This window comes from Poecile atricapillus, chromosome 3, assembly GCF_030490865.1.
Source record: "Poecile atricapillus isolate bPoeAtr1 chromosome 3, bPoeAtr1.hap1, whole genome shotgun sequence".
Classification (NCBI taxonomy): domain Eukaryota; kingdom Metazoa; phylum Chordata; class Aves; order Passeriformes; family Paridae; genus Poecile; species Poecile atricapillus.
The window spans coordinates 67,726,653-67,752,087 of NC_081251.1; the positions used below are offsets into that span (position 1 = coordinate 67,726,653).

At 43.5% G+C, this 25,435-nt stretch overlaps 1 protein-coding gene across 2 annotated transcripts in view; it reads left to right on the plus strand.

Annotated features, from left to right (window-relative positions):
- The window catches only part of UST (uronyl 2-sulfotransferase), a 156,260-nt gene extending 143,223 nt beyond the window's left edge, over positions 1-13,037 (plus strand). Inside the window, exons 8-9 of one of the 2 annotated variants that reach the window (XM_058836123.1) lie at positions 8,203-8,482; positions 12,421-13,037. In XM_058836123.1, the coding sequence (XP_058692106.1) occupies positions 8,203-8,482; positions 12,421-12,487 (347 nt within the window). In that variant the 3' untranslated portion in view covers positions 12,488-13,037. Of the gene's footprint in view, positions 1-8,202; positions 11,770-12,420 lie in introns of those variants that run through there. The other variant, XM_058836124.1, reaches the window with a different exon arrangement.
- Positions 13,038-25,435: the final 12,398 nt, after the last annotated feature.

The following is a 25,435-nucleotide window of genomic DNA, read 5'->3' on the forward strand; positions in this document are numbered from 1 at the left end:
GGCCAGAGGAGGAAGCCTTTGTCCCGATCTCCTGGCAGCTAGCCAAGGTAGTCGGGCTTTGGGCCAGGAGGGGGTGAACTTGAAAGGAACAGTGTGTTGTTTCTGCTCTGGTAGCATTCTTCCTTCTTCAGCAGTGCCTCGGCCCCTGGCTGCCTTCGGTCACTCATTATACACAAAAGAACCTAAGGGCAAAAGAGACAATTTTCTCTTGACTGCCTGTAACTTGAAATAATAAGGAATAAAACCATTTTGGGGCTTTCAGTTGTCTGTGTGCAGACATGGTCAGGAGAAAATCTTCTTGGAACTGGCAACTTTCTCACAAGGGAGAAAAGAATCAATAGCACCTTTTTTCCCCCCCATTTTAATAGCAGTTTTCATACAGTAACATGAATCTTGCCAGTCCTGGATCTCCTATCAGTTGTGATTTTACCTTGGCAGTTCATAAGTTTTATTACTGGACATTACTTGCATACTAGTTAGTATTTTTGCATTCATTTTTAATTTCAGTAGTTAAATAAAGAAATAAGCAGTCATATGTATGCTCTTGGAAGACTTAAGTCTAAGAGGCTAAAAGTCTAAGAGGCTGCATTTAGAATAAACAAATTTTAAGGCCATGGTCTCGACATTTTTTAAAAAAATACAGGATTATGTCCCATTCCTGCAAGGCCTGATACTACAGGGTGGTGACCACTAGGTTTGAACAGTCAAGAAGTGGAAAACGTAGCAAATTGGGTGTTCAGACATCTTCCAGAAAAAGACATTCACACTGAGGTATCTGAAATGCAGTGACAAAAAGGCTTTTGCATCTGGTGCTTCTGACTTGGAAGCTGACATTCGAAAGAAAGTCTGAAAGACTTTAATGGATCATTGGGTCATTGAGCTTGGCTTCCTGTGTGCTACAGGCCACACTGTCTCTTCTGCGTAGAGACCAGTATCTGGAGTTCATTAAATTATCCATCATTGATGCAGAATTATCAAGTGATAGCAAATGAACTGTGTTTGTTTTGTATTAATCACCTTCACCACTTCAAGAAAGCAGTGCCATACTTTCAGTCTGCGTTTGTCTGGTTCCTGCTTCCAACCCAAGTACCCATAGTTTTCTCACCATGAAAATATGCAGATGCTGTAAACAAGTCACCTCTCAATCATCTTTTTTTGGTAAGCTGACCAGAACGAATTTATCATCTTTCCTCAAAGTGTCCCTTTCAGCCCCAGTGTTCATTCTGAGGCTGTTTTCATACTTTTTCTGATTTAGGATGTGGTTGAAAAACTGGATGCTATGTGCCAGTGTTTCACTTACCAATACTATATATGGAAATAAAGATACCTCCACCTCTCTCCATCCCTCTTGGACATCTTAGCTTGCACAGCACGCCTCTTCATCATTTCCTTTTTGTGGACAAAAATCAGAGATAGCAGCCTACTATGATTCGAAGTACAAAGGCAAGACGCCTGCTCAAGGTTCTCAAGTCCTGGGCTCTATCTCTGCAGATTTTCTGCATTACATAGCTGTGGTGAAGCTTTTCCTGCTCATAAGCGCTGCTGAAATTTGTCTTGGTCACTGCAACTCTCTCTTCTGTCTGAAAAAAAGTGGTAATGTTAGTATCTGCATAACCTACTATGCAGCACTGTTCACAAGCCATCTGTAAGAACCTATTTTTAAATTGTGGTTTTGTCAGATCCAGATTTGACTGGATTCATTCTATAACTCTTACACAGCTATAAAATACACATTAGAAATTGCAGCATATGAGCTGCAACCATAGCAGTTGTTTCGGCAACTCAAACTAGACAATCCTGGCATTTCCTCTGCAGATGACTTCGGTTTTGGCACATCCAGCTCTGTCTAGTTCAACTTAAAAGTTGCTTAATGGCTATAAAAGTACCTGACCACATTCTCATAAGAATCTGCCTTTTCATTCTACTAGTGTGGTTTATTTTTCAACTTTTCTTTTTTTTCTGTGTTAACCTAGCTGAACTGGGAATACAACATTAAAATGCAGCAAATAAAGGAGTCTCTTAGGAGATCCTGCTGAGATTTGTTATCTGATCTTGTGTGAGATACAGCATATTTCCAGGAGGAGGACAGCATCAGAGGCAATATGTGGTACAGGAGTTGGTTGAAGTGTCCCATGCAGCTGGAAATCCATGTTGTTGGATCCACAGCTCTGAACTGGTAGGAGCAAAGGCACAGCACTGTGACATTTCCAGGAGGAGTGTTTAGAGATTTCATTATACTACTTACTGGTTGGAGAAGAGCCTTCAGAAAGTGGCAGCTAGATAAAGTTATATATTTGCTTTGCTGGCTGTGTTGTATGGCAAATGTTTCATAATAGTGATATGATGCGATATAATAAATGATTTAGCTTTTAGCAGCTAAGGTAGTATGTAAGAGCACTATTGAATTTGTATCGCTGTTGCAGTGGCAAGTTGACAGCCAGACCAGTGCAGTGCTGACCTCTGCAATATTAAGCATAATTTAATATTTATATATTAAATTTTATTGTCATTTAATATTAACATAAATATATGTTACTCACATAGTGTAGGAAGATGTTCATTATTTATGGCCATATCAGCCCAAGGTACTCCTTACATTTATCGCTTATCACTAACTTTTATTTTCTTTTTTCTTCATCTTTCTTCCTCACTGTGATTTTATGTCATGCCTCCTTGGTGTTTACATCCTTGAACATTAGCAGTTGTTTGATTGCATGTCTTTCAGATCATCTCTTTGAACTCTTCCTGGTTAAACTCTGTTTTGGCATCCCTCCATTTTTCTGTGCCACCTTATCATTATCAGAGCTTCCTGCGTTTTGTCTATGTTAATATAAGTAATGAATTATATAAGGTTTACAGGGAGACTATTCTTTCTTTCATTTTCTTTATTCATTGTAGTGGTAAGAAAGAGGAAAGACTATTTCTGTCTCAGTTCTGTTACTGACAGAAATAATTTTACAGTGTCCAGGCTAATTACAGTCTGGTGTATCTGTTCCCAAGATCCCTGTTTGATAAATAATAGGACATACCATTTCCTAGTATTGCAGATCTCTGAAGTTCTGGGAGTTTCCGTGACCTCTGGAGAGCTGCTCTTTCAGAGAGATCCATACCTGACCTTCAGGAGATAGGAAACGGCTGTGTGCCAGTGTGCGAGAGTTCTCCTAATCCCCTGGAGTTGGGAGTTGTTCTGTGTCAGCAAAGCACCACAATAATTCAGAACAGAAATGTAAAACACGGCAAACATTGCTGTGAGCCTGGCATAACTGTCCCAAGCATGCACAGGAGGGTGTAATTTTTATCTACATCTCATTAAAACTTACACCATATTTTGTTGGTGTGAATAATTGAGAGGGGAGTAACTAGTGGTAAAGAGATTGATAACAGGGATTCGTGGTATTTCAGAAAAAGTTGGTAGATACTGTGGGACAAATTGCAACTTCACTTTTCCATCAGTTTTGATTTTTAATATATTTCTGCCTGGTTGGTGTCTCTGTTAGAATTTCTCCAACATCTCTGCTTTCCATTAACAAACTTGAGCAAGGTGCTCCATTGCAGAGTGTGGCTGCAGCACGCCACCCCGGGTCTGGCTCGGATCAAGGGACCTGCCCTGGGCTGAGACTCCTGAGTGGCAGTAGCCCTGCTGCCACTGGAAAGACATCCGAGCCCAGCACACCAATGTCTCATCCATTCTCCCCGAACTGTCCTTTTCCTCCTTCAAGAGCCAGGCTGAAAATTTCAAGTTTGTAAGGCAAATCAATTGTGCCAGAAAATGTTTTGCTAAGCTGTAGTTGAACATTCCAGGGGAGATCATTTCTAGTGTAGCCATCAGAGCGCTGGTTGGCACTACAGCAATGAGAAGCAGATCAAGCAGAGACCCTCGCCCCTTCGTACGTCACATCTAACCACAGTGACACACATCTATTTCCATTTAAACTCTGGAGAAGTAGGTATGTGCTGTAACTCAGCTGCATACAATTGAGACTCAGGACCTCCCTGCACAGTTGCAGGAAATGAGTTTGCTGTGTCTGGGACAGCCATCATGTTCTCACAGCCGTGGGAGCAGCGCAGCTCAGTGTGGTGTTCTCCCATCGCGGGTGTGAGCCCGGCAAGCCCACGGTTCTGCTGGTCTGCAGCCGCCCTGTGCTGCCTCCAGCCTGCCTCACCTCTCCTCAAGGGCCCCCCAGGGCTCCCTGTGGCTTCATCCAGGAGCAGCGCTGAGGAGCAGCCTCTGCGTGGCACCCCCCAAAACAGCAAGATGCTGCAGAGCCCATCATTCTGAAATTTTCTTCTGAGGTGGAGAATTCCTTTAGGATCATTTTGTCTAAATATGGCAATTCAGGGGTTTTGGAGCCACAAGTTATAATACTCACTTTTCCCTATGGTTTGGATTGCTGCAGTGAGTAATGTCCATTTCTTAGTTTAAAAAAAAAAAAAAATAAGTGAGAGTGTGGAAAGTAAGAGTAAACACTCTTCAACTGGTTACCCAAAAGAATTTCATTTTCTTCATTCCTATCTGCGTATCAGTTTAGTCTTAAGGTATGAGCCTGCTGCACTGGGAGGTTGCTTTACTGTATAGTATATTCTTCTAGTAATTTAAAATAATGCCAAAGCAAACACGTTTTAAAAAAATAAGCATAAGAAGTAAATGGTATAGTTTGTTGCCCTCCATGTGGTTAGCTGTCTCAAAGGTCATAAAATGGGGGTCCTTTGGTGGAGCAGCTGGGTTTATGTAGCATATGCAGATTGGTATTTTGGATTTAAGCCAGATCTACCTAATTTTCCATTTTGCTTCTATGATGAGAATAGGTGGTTGAGGTGACTTCAAGGGGCAGTTTTGTGATTTCATCCATATTTGTATTAGAGAGACTTTTAAGAGTATTTAAGATTAAAACACAATCTAAGTAAAGTTCATGTACAAAAAATAGCTGATTTGTTTTATCAAAAGGCTGAGCCTGCAGCCAGGCACAGGCCCAGCTCACGCCATCCAACAGCCCACACCTCACAGCTCTTCTCGCTCTGCAGTTCCGACAATTGTGCTGCGAGGCAAACAAACAGGAGCCAGAAAATTTACACAGCCCCTGCAGCCTTCCAGAGTGTGGGTGTTTCTGCCTGTTTGGATGCGTGCTTCTGCAGTCATAGGCGTGTGCACAGAGCAGAGAATTGCGCACATCCAGAAACCCCTCCTGTGGCCCTGCAACAGCAAATTCAGAGGAGCGTGTTGTGCTGCAAGGGTGGCACAGAGCACCGTACAGCTCTCTGCCCGGCACACCAGGAAGACATTGCCTTTGGCCACTCCTGCCCCCACAGACTGCCCCCCAAAGAAAACAGTCTCGTGCTTTTCACCTTGTCATCGTTGGCAGCGCTCCTGGGCTAAGCTCAAGTGCCTCTCTCTGCTGGGAGAAGCAGCCACCGAGGGGAGCTGGAGCTGTGAAAGTGGCTTTCCCCACTTACAGTCCTGAAGGGACCATATAAGTAAAGAGCTTTTTCCAGTGAGCTAAATGGAGTTTTCTGTAGCAGAAATAACTTACATAAAATAAAAACGAAGTTGGCAGGCAGTATAAAGGCTTAAGCTAATAAATGCAATATTTAGTAGTGTATATTTGCTGCTGAATTTGTAAAGAAAACCAGACTGCAAAGCTGGCAGGAGCGACCAGCTAAGCACAATAAAGAGGAATGTCTTGAAGTGCTCAATAACCATAAAAAAGTTTTCTCACCAGAGGACAGACTGAGTACACTGAATACGAGTGTATTCATCTCGTACCCACCAATGGCAATTTGAAGGTAACTTGAACAACTTGACTGAGAATTTAACAAGATTGAGACATTTCTTGTCTGTTTCAGTCTATGGATAAAGGTGTTGCAGAGCCGAATCAGCTCGTGGGGAACCAGATACTTCAACAAATACTTTCACCAAAAATCCTTCGCACTATTCACTAACTACAGGTCCTGCTTTCTATGCTGTTTCTATGTCTGTTTTGAAATGCAAGCACTTCCTGATCCTTCCTCTACACTTTTTCTTAGCTAAATAGCACATTAAAATTGCATCTTTCTTTCTGTTTTTGTATATTTTAATCATTTCACTACTATCTAATTAAAATTATGCAAATTGATAAACAGTCTGTAAATACAGGGCATATCTCACCATACATTATAGTAATTAAGGAACAGAGAACTCTGTGTACTAAGTTGTTTAATTACTTAGACATATGAACAGAGACACAGATTTCAGAGTAGAGCTACTAAATTCAGTGTAAAAAGTTCTATTGAATTACACAGTAATATTTTTTAATAGTTACCAACTAATAAAAAACATTCTTCCTTTATAGAAGGAATTAAAAGTATAGTTGTGAAATATAATTAATGCTTTAAATAATTTTTTTGTGATTTAGAAGTGTTGCACTGGGTAAGATAGTCAACATATCTTCTCTTTGTACCATTCATCCTACATTTCAAATTACTCTGCTGCAGTTCGTAAGCAAAACTGACTATTCCAGATATAGGTATTTCAGATATAACTTTTTTCTTCTGCACCAGATGGGTGTGACACAGTGAAGTCCAGTGATTAAAAGAATGTCCAGCCCAGAAGCAATTCTCTCATGTAGTATTATTAAAATATTCTAAGTTGTTTTTCTCTAATTCCTTTACTCTGAAGGAGGAATATGTGTCCACCGACTGAAATTGAATATTTTCACAAGTATGGCTACCTTAAGCTTTATGAATATTAATCTTATAAAATTTAAACAAACCAGTTCATGTTAAACGCTGTGCTCTGCCCATCTGTTGTACTTTTGAAGATTTAAAATCTTGTACCAACTTTTTGTCCAAAGATCATTGCTGTTGTACTTGCTAGATGAACTTACTCATATTTTATTACTTCTTGGGATAAAAGGGTTTGTCTTTGTTTAAGTTCCTCTCTTCCCTAAAAAGCTATTCTTGATTATTTCACTTGGATAAACATATAGCTTGTGGGATCCCAAAATAACTTAGTTTTCCTGCTAGGAACCAACGTTGCTGGTAGGGTAGGAAGGATAGGAACCCTTAGCTTTATGTGTAAGCAATTGTGAAAATCTCTTTTTTCTGTAAAGATACTAAGCCTATGTTAGGCTTTGCTGGCAGGTATTTCAGAAGACCTCCGTTTGTTCTGCTTACATGAACAAAACTCTATCCACGGTAAAATCACATTTTGATTCAGGGACTCCCTCTGGAAGTGAGGGTGGTTGCTGCCACTGGAACCCAGCTGGAAACATGAAATGTTCTTTGTTGTCTGCTTCCTCCATGTAAGCTTTTTCTTTGTCATCCTTCATGGCCTGACCCTTTTGAATACTTCTGACTTGAAGAACTGCTGTTACAATAAAAATTAGGTTCCCATGTTGTATTCTTAGGATGTTCTGGCAGCCTATTGCCATCTAGAAAAGAGCGCAATTATTGCCTTCAGAGTTTGCTTTACACCTCATTCAAACACATTCATCTCCAGTGACAGACTCATCTGTGGAGAGAGAAGGCAAAGAGACAATTCAGTGTTTATGTTAGTAACTAATTCCTTATCAACAATAAAATGTTTGTATTTTAGTTTACCAAAGCAAGAGTTGTCAGGTGAACAAAAATGTAGTGAAATCTTCCAGGGCATGACAAGAAGATGAGATGTTCCATTAACAGGTGTAACTGGATGAGAAAGTTAACAGGCACAGTTGAACCTAAGGTGTCATGTGGTGATGCCAACAATCCTTCGGTGCTACCCTAAGATGGATTCAGGTTGACAAGTATGTTTAGATTTGAATTAAAATAAAGCACAACTGAGACAGGTCACCATATGCCACATAGGAAACAATTGATTAGTTAAGCTCAGTGGCATGCCTGACATCAAATTTCCAAAGCTAGGCAAGATTGTGGGTTTCTCTACGTGTAGCTATGCTTATAGTTCATACACCGTGGTTTGCAATTTCAGATAACCCTTGACAATTAAGATCTTTGGTGACTGCAGACAAGACATGTATGAATTAGCCATATTTAAGCATGCAAGTCTGACTTCAAACATCTGTATTTTTTCGTATCTTGTTAAAAGTAAATCCACTGTTAGAGACAGCTTGAACTCATTTGTAGCAGTAATGTAGTAGGGCCATGCCTTAATGTTTAAATTAAGAAGTTTGCGTCTGGTTTCACTAATCAGCACCTACCATGTTGCTTCTTGTTCTTTCTTTACAGAACATAGGAAACTTGGTAATCTGACTGTGACAGTGAAAAAGACCGTCCCCTCTCCAGAAGCAATACAGATCCTCTACCAACGCATGAGATATGAATATGAGTTTTATTACTATGTCAAAGAACAATTCCACCTGCTAAAGCGCAAGTTTGGACTGAAGTCTCATATCAGGAAACCAAGTCCCAGACCTGAGTTCTTCATTCCTTCTCCCCTGGAAACAGAGGAACCAATAAATGATGAGGAAGAAGATGATGAAAAGTGGCTAGAGGATATCTATAAAAGGTGATGGATGGAAGAGCTATCCTTTCTCTTCTGGTGACCCCTCCAGCTTTCTTAAGATTTTTTTTAATTATTATTAAAAGTAATTCCTTAAGGAACTGAGTTAATGCGCAGCGGATTTGGAATGGAACAGAGGAGACCATTCCCACATGCTGGAGCCATCGGGAGGTACCTGATTTTGCAGGTTTGATTCATTATACAGTGCAGGCTCTATAGCATTCTTGCTATGGCATAGTTCAAGAGAGAAGTACCTACTATCTGTCACAAAATAACTTTTGGAGTACACAGTAGTCCTTTGTGAATTGCAAAGTTGAAAAGTAAATCTTACAGATTCTCATCTCTCTCTTTGACCAGCAGCAAATCTTCATGGCACAACACCGTGGCACGAACTTCCAGCAGGTGAACTGCAGGCAGTGAGCCATTTGGGAAGAGTGCCAAAGCACACTGGTATCCCAGTGGTATGGTCAGAGCCATTACTTTTTCTTCAGATCCAAGGATAACAGGCTCAGAAAGAGACTAGGTAACAGCTCCTTGAATTACCTGTGCCGGAGGAGCGAGGCTGCTATTCTGCCAAATCAGTACTAGTGACTGTAAGGCAACTTACACAAACCAGATATTTCTGGTTCATAGAGTGGGAAAAGTTACCAGGTCAGTGAATGGCAACAACAAATGAAAAGTACCAGGCAGAGCTTTATTTCAGTAGTTGACTGTGTTTCTATTGGACTCTTAAGGAAAACACGTAACATATGGGGTTTATGTTCAAGAATGGTATTTTTAGATTTTTATTATTCTTTTGGGTCACAAATCCAAAGAGATACCAAAAAACTACTCATTAAAAAGCTCAGGTGATCTGGAACTCTTATTGAGCACAACCTGTATTTCTGCAACTGCAGAACTGTTCACATCTGAATCTTGACAGTTTCCCCACCAGCACAAACACCAGACTCCTGCTTTTAGTGTAGCTAGAAGGAAAATTAACAGTATGAACACACACAGCTTCTCTAGTTGAAGCATTTCAGAATCATCAAACAAATGCTAAAAGATGCACTCTCTGAAACCAAAGCTGGTTCAGTGACAGGTTATTAAGAGAGTCACTGTGGAAGTTGCCCTTGTTAATCACTACAGGTATTGTCTGCCAACACTAGGAAAGGGACCGGTGGAAGCTGGGAGGGGAAGGAGAGGTAGCACCAATATGTGACATGCTGTTGTTACTGAGGCAGGTGTCCCTGGAGTGGATTCCCTGTGATGTGTGGGTGTGCTGGCTGTTGGGCAGCCTGCCAGCCTGGGTGGTGCAGAAGTGACAGACCCACAGGCAGCCCTGGGCAGAGCTCTTTGGCCTTCCACTACACAGAATAGGGGCGAGCTTGGGGTCTTGATGAGGCCTTGACCTCTTATGCACCATTTTGACAGAGAAAGCTGGACTAATAGAGAATAAGAGCAATAACTTCCTGTCCCTAGAGCTCAGGAAAGAAGCAGCTACAAGATGCTGCAGCTGTTTGCCAGGATGAGGACAATCCTCCTCTGTCTATCTCGCATCCTTTCTCAAATATCTACCAGAAAATTTTTGGTTCCTATTCCACAGCTGCCATCTGCAAGGTCATACTTTGGTTTGCTATATCAAGCAAAAGTTATTTTGTGACAGATGAATCATATCAACTCAGGATCAGCTCAAATGGGCTTTCCAAGGAGTTTTCTCTTCCATGAGCCTGCTGAGAGCCAGTAGAAATTATGGTCGATCTTCTTCACCGCTCAGTCTCTACCTATACACAGAAAATGAAAATAAAGGAGAGTTAAGACAAGATGCTAACTTACAGAAAATACTAGGAAGATTCTGTTCTCACTATTAACATCCCAGGTTGATGGTAGCAATGCACTACTGTGGGGGAACACATTAAAGAAAGCTGAAAATGGCACAGATAGTAACTAACATATTAGCTAAAATATGAATCTGCTGCATTGTATATTTTAAGTGGTTTCTATGAAATTACATTGAAAGAGTAATGATTAGTTTACACACTGTGGAGTTGTTATATTTTGGAAAGAACTAGTATTCTCATGTTTCTGAAATTCTGTTTGAATCCTTTTTCTGCCAATGTTTTAACTGAATATAGTCACTTAACACATTTAGCCTTCCTGAGAGTTCACTGATGCTTACAGTAAAATCTGTTTCTATCTGTTTGTTCATTTAATGGTATCTTCAGCCATCACTACTTATAATCTAAATACAGAAGCTGCTTAGTGATTTACTCGCTAGGTTTTAATATTGTTCTATTTTCGTAACAATCAACCTGGCCTCTCCTCCTCAAATGGTAATTCTTAGATTTATCTGGCACATAGCATCTAATATTCCTGGTCCTATGGCCTATTTCTCTGTCATTAAATATATTTTGCTTAACTTTTAAAAGGTACGTTATAAGCTGGTAAATCTTTGACTTATTTATTGAAACTTTTTAGCACATTCCAAATTCTAAGTTGCTCAGGAAGAAGTTGATTTAAATAATTATATTTGGGTCTGATGAATATTTCTTATTCAAAAAAAATCACTGTTTGTAAGCCTTTAGTCCACAACAGCTTTGTAGAAAGTGCCAATGCATATCCTTGGAGATCTTTGTGGGGGGAAAAGGTGGCTGTTCAACACTTAGAAAAATAAGAAAATATATGTCTACATTAGCTTAGCTATGAATGAAGCAACGTATGTTTTGGAATGAAATCTTCTTTAACTTATTCACTACTATCTCCTGAAATATCAATAAGCCATATGATTCTTTTTTCAATCCAACAATGTTTAAAAATAAAACTTGCACATTTCTTCCTGGCGCCATAGTCCTCTTGCTTACACTAGTGTTCCTGCCTGGATACAGCGGCTGTGGGTAGGACGTGGGAGTTGCAGCCAACAGTACAGGGTTGGATAAGGCATAGGGCATCCTCTGAAAGTCATATTTGAGCAGTGAGACTGGAGCAGGTTGCTCCTGGGTTATTCCATCTCCCAGTGAGGTGTGAGCTGAATTGTTTCACTCCCCTGAGATGTGCGGTCAGTACGTTAAAGTACACGGTCTACTGTTCCGTGGCTGCTAAGTGGAAGTTTTATCCAGGAGAGAAACAACTTAGTCTCCATACACCGCATTTTTACTAGATAAGGTGTTTGATGGCCCGGCATAAAAGTTTTAGTAGTCACAGTGGTGTTACAATGTAAGTGAAGTATCACAGTGCTTTCACACTAAAGAGAGAATCAACTGTTGTTAAAATGCAGCATTCTGGAAAAAAAAATAAATTTTAGTCTTAAGTTTCAAGTGACAATGACAAATCGTGCCTTTTTTTGTTTCTGTTCAATTTACTTCTCTTCCACATGAATTTTGTTGGTGATGCAAGGCTAAGTCCAAGTATCTCTAATGTTCTCTGCTTGTATGTAGAGAAGTAGCTTGGCAGAACTGAAAGTACATTAACCTGATGGTGTATTTAAAGCATTCCAGTTTCTTTGCAATTCTTTTATCATTGGATCTTTGATGAATCATTTGAGTGTTAGGATATAGAATGGCATATTGTATCATAAACACTTGAGCAGAGGCACAAATTTTAAATGTAGGAGACCACATCTGTGAATTCAAGCCATGGAATTTTTCCTCCTTTCATTATTTTATACAATAAAATTGAATGTACAGGTACGTTTTTGACTAGCAAAGGAAACCACACTGCATGCCAACTTTTATCCTCTTATCAAATGAAAAAACATTGTCTGCCAAAGAATAAAATTCTACATTCTTTTAAAAAATAAAGACCTGTAATTCCCAGCTAAGAGTAATGGTGCTCTGATCTTTCCCTCCATTTTAAGAAAGGGAACATCTGTGATGTTAGAACATTAGCCTAAAACAACACAGCAACATTTTTGAGAGCAAAAATATTATAATTCAGTACCACAGCATTCCTTCTGTTTTATTTTTAAGGACTCGGCCTTTTTTGCAAGGAGTTCAACTAACATATAAAACACTGTTGATCAGTCTGCTTGCGTGAGCCAAGACCAGAGTAAAGAACTGAGTGTTGCTACGTACAGACCTCCACACGCAGATTCCATGGGAAAAACAAGGGTGTTACCGAGCCTTGGAAGTGCCTGTCTACTGGCGGTGGAATCACCAGAATCACTTTTGCAGGGTCTGTGCCAAGGGAGGGTTTGCAAAGTTAGGCTCTGCCTAAAAGTACCCACAGGAATGACAGGAAGGTGCTGGAAGGCAGCTCCGTGAGAAATGGCCACTGCAGCATAAAACAACTTCACTGCAGAATATTTAAAGTGCATGGGAAGGGATCTCAGTTTGAAGGTTGAAAGTTAAATTGCAACCAGCATAAATCAATTCCTGATGTCTCACAGCTGAGAAACAGTCGAAAGTTTTCTTTGGTTTGTCTGGAAATGGCATTGTCTGCCAAGCTGCAGCGTGCAGTGAACGTCGAATCTCAGTTGTAAGCTTCAGAAAATGGGTGTGTGTGTGATGAGAGCACCAGCACACTGAAATGGTTGTGTCTCGGCACCGATGGCTGACCCTGTCATCTTGGAAGAGCCTGCAGAAAGGTTGTTGTGGGAGCAGTGGGATGGGGGAAGGGGAAAGTTTTCTGCAAATACAAATTTGGCCTTGCAGACACTGTAAGATGGCAAGATTTCATCAGTGGTTTATTTAAATGTGGATTTTGAGTATAAACATGTGGATTTCCTTTTCTGAGTGTGTAAAGGAAGAATGTGTTGATTTTGTATTTAACTGATGGTGGCTGGAAGGGTAAGTTATACTGCTGTCAGTCAGGTGCACTGGGGTGTACTTTATGCACACTTTGTCATCTCTCTGTTCCCTTCTTTGGATGCAATGGGCAAAAAACCCAAAAGCTAAAGAATTCAGCTATACTGCAGGGCAGTTGGTGCTGTGAAAAGTAGAGATTAGCAGGAATACATGGAGGTGATGCTGTTCTGAGTTAAGATTATTGGTCTAAACGCAAGGATGATACAGAGCAGCCGGCAGCAGTGGCACACAAGCTGCTCACTCTATGGCTTTGTCTTGTCTAGAAAACTTGAGACTATGCTTCAAAATCAAATGTTGCTTCATATTTGTGATTTGTACTGTTAGCAGGACAGTACTGGATTTTTTACTTTTTCCCTATGCTTTCAAATTGCCACTTCACCTGACAAACTTGGCAAAGCATAAGCACACAGCCCATTCCTGTATCTGATGTGCAGGAGCTCATCAGAGACATGGATTTGATCCTTCAGCAAACCTTTCCAAGTGCAAGTGACGAGCAGAGTGAAAAAAATCTTTGGCACAGTGTTGCTGCTAACAGGCAGAGTAATATTTAGTTACTGTGCCACAAGGGGAAAGTATTCCTGCAGTTCTCCAGTTTACTACAGGATACTTTGGATAACCTCAAGCAAATTGGCAGGTAAGCAATTGTCAGGTAGCAAAAGCCAATTGCATGTCACAGTGTTGAACTCATGATCATCTCCAGGTTATGTGCAGGAAAGAAACAGAGGTGGTTACCTTTTGTACCAGACACAAGAATGACAGTTCAGGCTATGGTGTCCCACAGCCCACAGAGATTTCTCTCCTTGAAGATTCCTATCTAGCTTGTGTGATGGGAAGCTCAGGGAGAGGAAATCAGCTGCAGTTGTTAGTCTCTGACTCCTCAAAGAAGACAAGATTCTCGAGATCATGCTGGATAACCGTGCCAGAGGGAGCAGCAGTGAGGCACCTGTGCTTCACAGAAGAGCTGAGCCTTTTCCGTTCTCACTTTCTCCATTTGTTTGTGTTTGGCTTTATTTGCTGTATTTCCCAAGGTCAGTCTGTGTAGGGTATTTCTTCACTAACCATATTGTCTAGGCATCTTGGAAAATGATTAATATGCTTATCCTTTTGATCCACAGTGGAGGTAAAGAAGTGCTGTTATCCCCATTTCATACATTGGGAATGCATACAGCAGGAGGGTAAGTGATATTCCAAATGTCACACAGAAAGGTTGTGAAAAAGAACTGATGATAATTTAGCCGAGTGTCTTAATCCTTGAACTTTCTTTTCTACTGTAAGATCTGCCCTAGATTTTAGAAGGCAAAACAACTACTATGGAAAATTTTAGTTACTTGGAGTCTTTTCCTTAAAACTGGGAAAACCTTTCAGTTACTGCCTAAATATGAATGATGTTTTAGCCCTTCAGCAGACCATTTATTTCCTTTTGGGACAAAGATTCATTCCAAGTTTCATCTGTTCAGTTGCATACTAAACACCTGCAGAAATGGTATGGTTGTGAGACAGCTTTGTGTTTGGGAGCAGTGTTCCTATAGCAGTTACGAGGAGATAAGCAGATAGATGGGTGGCCAAAGTCACGTCTTGTAAATTTAGCTGTTCACAAGAATATGGTCACATTTTCTCCTGCAACATATGGCACCTGTGGCATACCTGAAATGTCATCAGACCTGAGTTCATACAAGTGGTCTAAGTTGTGTTTTCATTTGGTTTTCCACAGTGCTTAAAAACCCAGAAAAAGAAGCGATGCCTCACTGTTCAACAACCACCACGGAGTGAAAAGAGTTCTCACACAGCTCACCAAGTAGTCAGTTTTGTATGATGTACTCATAAACCTGAACTTCTGATACCTTCTACTTATCGGACAGGGGCATATGCCTCTCCCCTGAGAGATCTGGTGCTTTCCTCTCATCTCTTCCCTGTCCTTGCCTCACTTGCACAGCACACATCATTAAAGCTTTTGCCTATATCTTCTGGGGAGCATCGTAAGGAAGATTGCGCAAATGTGGACATAAGCCTCTGTTCCAAGTATCCGTGGAGATGTGTGAGCTGTGGAGCCTTGCTCTGAACGTTAATAGTGAGGGAAGGCTCTTGATTTTGAGCCCAGCTTGCAGGTGTCAGCTTCGTTCCTGCTCCAGATCTAGTTTCTGTTCTGAGTGTTAGGGCGGGTTGCTGGCCTGTCTCTGTTGAAATGAGACTTAGCAACCCCAAATGCATCTCCTCTGGCTTTGGGCTGGGAGGCTGAAATGCACTGGCAGGGAAGCCCACAGGGGTGCAAAGAGGCCTCCAGAGTGTCAGTCCTCTGATGTGAGCAGAGACACTCAGTGTCAGCAGCAGCTCTGGGGGCTGGTGTCTGAGTGGGGTGGGGGAAACAGAGCTGCCTTCTCACTCATGGTGTGCTGTTGGGCACTTCTGCCAGTCTCCCTTGGACAAATTTCTGCAAGTCCAGTCAGCACTTGCTGTGGAAAAGAAAGCTTTTTTCCTGCACTTCTTTGGACAGAAAGCTGGCAAAGAAAACCCAGCAGTGCTTCTCTTCCATAAGTGTTGCAGAGATCCAGGGGAGATGTCAGGGTGCAAGGGAGGGAAAGCAGAAGCCTCCTGTCTGCCCCACAGGGGCTGAGTTCCAAGCTCTTTCTCATCAGACCTAGGCAGGATGGTACTGGTAGAGGACAATCCTGCTCCTTGAAGCATGAAAACCCAGCTCCTCACAATGGAATTTTGTGTCAGAAACTTAGCTTGGAGTCTCTGCACAGTTGTAGCTTTCCATCAGGCTTTGCCCCAAAGAAGATGATTTGGCCCATCAGCACTGCCTGGAAACTGAGCTTTCAAGTGACTCCACAATCCAGCCCTTGTCAGTCACGCCACTTGGGTCTGTGCATGGGGCTCTTTGTGATAAACCTCACTGGAATTTGGAAAACATTCAGCAAATTTGACCTCTACTTTGTCTTACAAATATCAGTGTCAAGCAGCATCATGCATGCTTTATCACTCCAAAGCGGGGAAAAGGAGATGGAATTAGTGCAGTCAGCTCTGATTTTCCAAAACAATATCTTCTGAGTTAAAAAAGCTTTTTGCCTCTCAAGAAGAAAATATAATGTCCTGGTTTTGCCCCAGGACCACGGCTTCTTCTCAAACTTACTCTAAATCCTTATGGACATGGACTGGTCAACCCAAAGGAGCCTAAAGTGTTTCTTGTAGGTAGAACACTATGGCAGCCAGCTCCAGCAAGGAAGGTGAGATGAGACCCAGCCCATTTCTCTGTTTTCACCACAGGAAAGGGAACAGAGGCATTGGAAAGACCTCAGTCAGTAACAGCTCTGACCAAAGTTAAGAGCTTCTTACTTCTCTACAAAATAGAAAAGTGCAAACTAGATAGCAGAGCTTACTGGGGCAAGCCAGGGAAAACACATCTAGCTAGCTGCAGGTCAGCATCTTTTCCAAAAGCTGCTGCTCCTGCTACCAAAAGGAAGATCAGACCCTTTCTTCCCTTAAGAAATGGATGTGGTCCCACAGTGCCCCCTCCCTGGCCCCCTCACAGAGCTGCCCAGGCCAGGGGGCCGTGCCGGTGCTGTGGCAGATGAGGACGCCTTGGGAGCCCTGCACAGCTGGCGGCCCGGCCTGCTGCCGAATCGCTGTGTGGCCCAGCCTAATTGCTTAAAGCTTTCCTTCTCCCCTCACCGCGAATGCTGGAGTGTAGTATTTATCTACTCTGCAAATCTTTTATGAGAATTGGTACGGTTTTGTAGAATTCCTGAATAACAGGGATCACAATAGCTGTGGCGGAGCCAGACTCTGCAAACCCAAGCACTTGCACTGTTGGCCTTATTTACACGCAGTCTCTGCAGAGAGGAGTTGTGCTCCTCTGCCTCCCACCAGTGTCTGCACAAAGTGCCCCAGACCCTTCACAATCCAGCTGAGGTGCAACTCCCTCCTTCTCTTTCAGTCTCAGCAAAGAGCGTGGGCACCATTGGAAGGCAGCTGAAGGGAGCTCTCTAAACCACTTTGGGACTGCACACGTTTGTCTTCCTCCGGAAATAAAAAGGAGGTCCCAGAGAACTTCCTTGGGGAAATTATCCATTGGAAAAACTTCCTTGCTTTCCTATCAGATAGTGAGCTAGGAAAAGTAATTTGAAATGGGACAGGTAATCCGAACCTTCTTCAAAATAGCCCTTCAGGTTTTGGCCAGCCCTTATGTACTGTGAAGCCAGCAGTGATATGTCATATCCTTGAAGACTCTTCCTACTGGCAATATTTAAGATAAAATTGTGATAGTAATTACAAATAGTAATGATAATAATGTTGTGTTTACCTCACAGTGATGTTCAATTCTGGAAAAAAGATGCTTTGCATGCAGAGTAAGCCTTATGCAGGAAGGGGATGAGTGCGGGTTAAACTGCAGGAGCCTGTTGCTGAGGAGGCCTATACTTCAGTGCTCAATAGCCAGCTTTCCCCTTCTTCCTTCCTCTCCAGTGCACACCAGTCATTTCAGTTTAGATGAAACTAAAAAAAATTACCAAGCCAAACCTAAGTACCCATTTTTTTTTCCAGCCTGTCCATCCAAAAGTAGTTTGCTTAAGTCCAGCCAGTCAAAAGGTATTACTGCCTTACTCATGAGTCCCATTTGCGCTGCTCAAGGGGAGATCTGGCAGAGAAATGGTGTGGACAAGCCCAGAACCTCACACCAGCACTTGGTATCTCGCTCCTGGGGAAGCACTGCATTAGCTGTAGGGACTGCAGGCTTGGAGACAAAATGGTGAGTTTGTTCAGGGCTGGTGGAACCTGCCTCAAAGTGCCACCATAAAGGAGATCACAATCTGAAACGACCAAGGGGAGCAAAACCAGGCTGGCACATGCAGCAATGGCAAGTTCCCAGCATAGCACTGCAGTGACACAGTCAGCGTGCGTTTGGTGTGCGCACCATACAGGAGCACAAGCAAGGGTATGTGCACAGCTTCAAAACACTGTGGCCCTCTGGAACTCTGCAGGGGGTTAGAACAAAAGAGAGAAGGGTTTTTCTTCTACAAGATTTGGGAGATGTTAAAGACCAGAGGAGATAAACCAAAACACAGGTGATGAACAGGGTGGGGTGTAAGGAGCAGCACTCTGTACAACAGGGATTGAGGAAAGCTACTCCTGGTACCCGCATTTGGCATTCTCTGTGCAGCATGATATCCATAAGGGAGCTGGCAAAAAGGCCAGTCACAGCCTCTCTGGCTCCACTTTCCCTGCCCCTGATGGTGAGGGCACACTTTGTGAAAAGCCCACACCTGATGAAAGACAGGAGCACACATCAGTGGGGAAAAGATTCAGCCTGTGCCAGATGAAGTGACAGATCCAGGTGATACTGCTTAATAACCCTGGCAGGCACTGGCTTTTAGCTGCTGGAGCCAGTCTGAGGGGAAATGAGCAGAGATGGAATTTGTTCGGCCTTTTTTTGTTCTGATCATCAAAGGTCAGTGCTGGTGTAAATTAAATAATGCTGTACATTTTTAAAAGGAACCAAGGCTGCCTGTAATACTGTTTCAAGCTTACTTCTAGTGAGCTACCGATATCAGCTTTGTTTAAAGGTTTTCTTCACCTCTCAATCTCAGTTTTGTGCCCTCTGCTTCTCAACAGAAAGTACTGAAGTCAAGGGGGACTCTGGGCTGACTCACTTTTGTCAGAGGCAGGATTTTTTCTCCTGCTGCTGTGGTCCCTCGTTCCCATACCTCGTGGGTCTCTGCATTTCCAATGCAGAGCCTGTGCTCCGCAAAAATGCACCGCAAGCTTTCAAAGAATGCATCTGTTTATATTACCTCCCATGGCCCAACATCCTGTTTTGGGAAAAATAGCTTTTATAATGAGAAGCAGGGGAAAACGAACAAATTACTGTCCTTACGAGAGTTGAAGGTCTTACTTTTCCCCCAGCGCTTTTGGGGTGGACTCCGTTCTTTGCCCGGAATTCCTGCCTCGGAGGAGGGAGCCGATGTCCCCAGCCGGGCTCTCGGGGCAGAGACGCGGTGCCCCAAGAGGCGCGGGCGGAGCTGCCCGGGGGCGATGCGGGCTCGGCCCCTGCCCGGAGCCGGGCGGGCACTAGAGGGAGCCGCGGCCGCGGCCATCCCGGCCCGGGCAGCCGGAGCAGCGCCGGGAGCGGCTCCCGAGCAGCGCCCCGGGCTCGCCGGCCCCGCGGGAGCAGGCAGAGGGGCAGGAAGGGGCAGGAAGGGAGCTGCCGAGAGAGCCGGCACGGAGCCGGGCTGCCCGACCAGTGGCTCGGGCTGGCAGCGAGCGCTCGGGCAGCCCGAGGCGAGAGACTCCGGGCGGGAGGTGGTGTGAGATGTAGCGGGATATTAGGAGATGAAAGCCAGGGGGTGGCCACGTCTCGAGATCTGGGCAAAGGCCAGGGGCGCTGGAGGGAGAGAGGAAGAGGGAGGAAGCGTATTGCGGAGTTCTGAAATGATAATATACAGCTTGCTTTCAAAAGGCAACCAAAGAAACCGAGGCTGTGAAAAGTCGTTTTCAAGCTGGGGTTGTAACAACCTTTTATAAACAAACATCAGACCTGCAAAACCATATTCCCATTGACTTTTGGCAGCAGGAACAGCGAATTAAACTTCCACACAGATGGTAGCTTTCTTCTGGTGACATCAAAGCCCAAAAAAGATGAATAGCCTAAACCTTATCGCTCTCTTGAGAGATCATTCGCTATCATCATCCCAACTTTGCTGGGCACATTTAGAAGCACATAACATGCCCACTGTTCACTTCAGGGGTGGGAACTTGAATCTTTTCCTTCTCTTGAGGCAGGGGCCTTCCCCCATATATTTCCCCTTTCCCATTACATCTCCTCCACCAGCACCTCGAGGGATATGTGCAGTTTTCATTAGGTAAACTCGCCTGTGGTTCCCTGTTCGCTGTTTTCATCCGGACAGAACAGAGGTTCTGGGACATGGGCACAGAGAGAGATTAGGTGGTTTAAATCTTATGCCTCGGGCCCCTCTCCAAGGAAAAGCTGTTGCTAACTTACAGCTGTCTCGTGCTCTCTGTGGAATGAGAGGGAAGTCCATTCAGTCCAGTGAAAATAAACCCACCATCATAGCTGGCATTCTCGTTGGTAGTCTCAGCGCAGAGGCCAAGGATTTGAGGGTTGTGACACATGAGGCAGCTCGCTCCTAAAGAGCTTGATCTGGGTTGAAATGTGTCATCAGAAAAGTATGAGGAGCCTTGTGCTCCCGCTGTCAATACAGTACTTGCCCTCTTCACACGGACCAGCTTTCCTTTTCTGTCCTGCCAGTCTGGCACACGGCATGGGTACCCTTTACTGTACATTCACTTTAAAGGAGAAGGACACACAATTTCCTCTCACTAGGCTCCAGGACTCAACCATCAATCCTGTAGCTACTATTTTGCCTTCACCATCTGTCCTTCTCTCCTCAATAAAGGTGGTGGCCTATCCTCCAGCTACCTGGCAGACACGCCATCATCTCCTCTGCCTGTTAACCCTCCTCTCTTGTTCCCCAGCTCCTCCTGGGCATGAGGCTGAGTGCCTGGGTACAGTGGCACAGAGGTGGGCAGGCTGCCCAGTAGATGAGCAGTTAGGAGCAGCTCTGGGAGCACAGCAGCGGGTACAGTGTAGCTGTGTACGTGCTCTGCCATTGTCAGCCTTTCCCTCCGAGTGAGGATTAAGAGTGAGTCCAGGGCTGTGCAAGAGGCTATCACGGGCAAGAAGTGTTGACTATAGCAAGGTTATTTATCATATGATATCAGAAAGCTGAAGCTTTCATCATAGAGACCTGGAGGTTTTCTCTTTGCTCTTCTATCAACAGGTCTGAGAGTTTATACAGGCTTCTCACAAGGGTTGAAATCTCTGTCGAAGTGGGTTTCATAATCATCCTGACCTAATTCATTTAATATACTAAACATAAGTGTAGCATGCATCAGACAGGCCAGAACAGCTCTGTGAGGCAAGAAGGTGCAGCGAGTGAGCAGGACAGATGCAGTGAAGAGATACACTCCCAGAAGAAACTGAAACGCAAAGCAAAGCCATCTAGAAGAGTTGTCATCCATCAAAACTGATTTGTCACCATATATCGCCACTGTAATGGTTTCACATTTCACAAGCTCTTTCCTCATGGAGCCTAATCCAATGGCCACTCCCTCTGTGGGAGCAATTAAGGAGGTCAATCATCCTGGAGATGACCTGTGAGCTTTTCAAGTGAAAGAGGAATTTTTAAAAATGGGTTAAAAAATATTCAGGATTGAATCTCCAAGCTTTCCCAGGCAATTTTGGATGGCCTGGTTTGGTCTCCTCCCCCTGCCTTCACTGCCATAGGTCTTTTCTTGGTACAGCTTCCACATACCACGAGCCCTCCTCAGAGCTGACTGTGCTATGTGCTCATTTTCCAGCTAAAAAAAAAACTGGAAAAATGTAAGCAAGGGGTGCTCCAGTGAGGCCATGTGGACAGATCCGCAGCCTCTACAATGCGTGCCTCCTGCACACCTTCCTCTGAAGGCTGTGGAAAGGGTTTTAAACTGTATGGTACCAAGAAAAGGGGAAGCTTGCAGGGGAAGTTCTGGGGTGAGAAAGTTGAAAGAATAAAAGAATTAGAGGCAGTTCCTTCACAAAGGTGATTAGTGCAAAGGAATGTCAGATTTGGTGAAGAAACTTTCCTTATCGGGCTGCAGATTTATTAAATGCGTTCCAGACTTGCATTGCTTCATTCAAGTTTAACAGAGCAGTAATACTTAATATGCCCTTTAGCAATTTAATACTCTCTTGTACAAATCATTGGAAAATTTAAAATAGAAAAATATGTCCAGGCTTAACTGTAAGAAGGGGAACGCTGTACAAAAACAGAGGAGAAAGAATGCATGGGTAAAGCTGAATATTACTGAATATCTTACCACATGTATTATTCTGCTGAGTTATTAGGACGTGCACCCTCAGCTGCGGGCTAAAGGAGGAACTTGCAGAAATAACTTACAGAACAACAATTTTCAGCATCAGGACTCAAGGCTGGCATCATATCATGCCCAAAAATTACTTCTCTGGAAATACATTTTATACAACTTTTTTTTTTGCCTTTGGGGAGCACAAATGTGGGTTTCTTCTATAAGGAAATGAAAATCAGTTGTTGGTGCTGCTTATAACAGAGAGGAAATACTGCTGTCAGACACAGTTACTTTCACAATAAAGGGGGATGTAAACATTGGATTGGCACATCACTGAGACATTAAAGGCAGTCTTTGTTGGAGACAGAGAGAGGACAAGACCATAAAATGCCTCACTGCTGCATAATTACGTGTGAATATAAACACATCCATATAAACATGTTTCTGCATAAGTACTTTTGGTCTAATATCCTGTGTAAGAAAGTTCCTTCAAGGCTCCACGTGCCCAAGGTGAAAAGGGATCTGTCCCGTTTTGGACAAGAGGATGTTATTTAATATTGGCTATGAATGTGGGAAAGAAGGGAAGGGCTTTATTTTGTGGTAGTCAATTAGACTGCTTGGCTTTTTTGTTTGTTTTGAAGAAGCAAAGGTTCCTAAAGCAGCCTTCCCAATTAATTGCAATATACAAGCATACTCCTGAGTATCTAACTGCCCTGCAGAGGGTTGGACAGAAGATGCAGTGGTGCCTGTTGCATCCTACATGGAGATGTTCCCAGGACAGAATCAGAGTGCAGGAAAGAAAATTACATAAGTCTCAAGTACATCCATCTCGACCTAGGAGAGCAATGGATACAACTCTGGATACTGACCACTTCTAATGGCACTGAGTCAGTCTGTGTGCTGCTGCTGGCCCAGGCTGGCTGCCAGTAGCCAGCATGAGTCAATATACTCAGAGATCCCAGGGCCTTGCAGAGGCTGGGAAGAGCCATTGCTCTCAGGGGATGAACTTCCTCAGGTCATAAAGGACAGCAGTATTAAAGATCCACCAAAACTAATGATTTGAGTTAAGCAGCTGCTGGGACTAGAGTCTCCCCTCCTGCCCTAGTCACACACTTCCAGTCCCTGAGCCCTTTTTAACAATTACCATTGCTTTCTGCTGGCAAGCTCAGACTAACTCTTTCCATTCTATTTAAGGGCTGCAGGACTGGAAGTGACCTCCTGAATCACTGATCCCAGTCCCTTCTAATTGGAGGCAACCACATCATGTGAGCCTAGTCAGAAATGTCTCAAAGAGAGCAGGGTGGTGGGATGCGTGGTGATTTCATCCTTCCAAATTCCAGAGGCAACACCCAACCTGTGGCAGTGATTGTCTCTTGCTTGGGCATTTTGGCAAATACAGTTGCCTGATACCAAAAGGAATTTGTGCTCAAAGGTGTTTTGGTTTGTTTGTGGTTTTCCTGACGTGACAATGGAAATTCTGTGGCGAGGTGGGTAAAGCAGCCACTCCTCTCACCCACCATGCAGCAATGGCACTGAGTGCTAAGAGCAACTTGCCAGCATCTGAGAACTCAGAGAGTCCTATTGAAGGAGAAGCTGAGACAATACGCTGAATTTACCAGAAGGATCAAGTGTGGGGCCTGCATTAATTTATATTAGTGGAGGAATGTGTTAGAAATGTCTGTCTTTGAAAGGCACGTATTTCATGGCCTCTGGGATAAACAGAACAGAGGAAAAAGGCTCTTCCATTAGCCTCTATCTCCAGCTTCTCTATGTTGGAGCCTGTCTCCAGGCCTGCAGGGATGACAGAAGGGAGGACCTGTCTCTGCAGGGTGCAGGTCTTAAAGAGATTATTTTTTCTTTTCCTTTCTTGTCATCTAATCCATTTAGAAGGGATGCCCCCTGGGATCAGCTCTCCTGTTTGCTGGGGAGGAGCACACCCTGCAATGCCCTTTTGCTGCCGCCTTCCTCTGCCAGTCCTTTGGAGGCTGTGATCTAGGGAGCGGCATGGAAATAGCACCTATGCCTGAGGTAGAGGAGCATGAGAAAGAGAGAGGCAAGCAGGATTGTTTGGATTTTGAAGGTGGGATAGAGAAGCAACTGTTACAAGAGGTGTAGGGCTGTCACAACAGAGATCCCATAATCCTCCCTTCAGAAAAGGCTCTTTCTTGCCTTGTTAGATAGAAGTCCTTCCTTGCACCAAGCTGCACACTCAGGTAATCCAGGAGCAGAATGTCAGCTCCTGCTGATCCTCCTTATCTCTCCATGTCTTCCTCCAAAAGACATTGAGAACAAGTTGATGTATGCCCAGCTGGGGTGTTGGTGCCTGGTAGTGGAACTTTCATCCCTGCCTGGGAAATTCTGAGATGGTGGCACTTCAGCAGACCACGTAAAGCCCATGCAAGGTAAAGGTGGATTAAGGGAATCCAGTCTCCAGGATGGTGAAGAGAGATGACCATCCAAACATTTGTCAGAGATTTCTTCACTGCTGTGAGGAAAATATTGAGCCTAAACCTTCGAGAAAGTCCAGGCAGTCCAGACAGATTTTCATTGTCACAATGGATCTATTATAGCTGTATAAAAAAAGGTTCCCATACTCAAATCAGAGACTGACTGAGCCTGCCCCCCTGAGAACACTGTCAGAGATATCAGAAGGTGACCACAGACTGACCACCCTTTTCCTGGTGAATAGCTTCATTTATTACAGAATTTTAAATGTGATATCTTGAGATAATGACTCAAGGATTGCTCAAGAGGACAGGATGCAACGTCTCTGAAAAGCCTCTTTCTGCTCTTTGGCTGGTAAGACAGCTAATAAACATCTTCTGGAATGGGGCTCTGGTGCACATTGCCAAAATTCAACTTGTGCATTTGTTCTTCTGAGACAAAGAGTTTGAGTGATGAAAACCAAATTGCCACTGTCAGCTAGGTAAAACCATTTAATAATCTGCATCCTGGAATAAATTTCTCATACCTGCATTCCTCCTAGGTACATTTCACTGAGGCATTCCAAGTATCCATTGAGTGAATACTGTGGGATTCGGAGGTCAGCAGTGGTTAAAACAGAAGTGCTCGGAGGCTAGTTGGCAGGACAAGCTGTTTTGACTGGAGAAAGTGAGGTATAAACCAGCACCTTCTCCTCAGGCATGAAAGAATGAGGATAACTCAAACTGGTTTGGCTTCCATCAAAATACAGGCAGTTCTGTTAGGGATAGAGGTTTCAGTGGACAAGGCTCGGCAGTGTGCCCTGAGCTCTCAAGCACAGAATATTTACAATTTACAGCAGCATAGAAGAGATCATCATCTATTGATTGCACTGTGC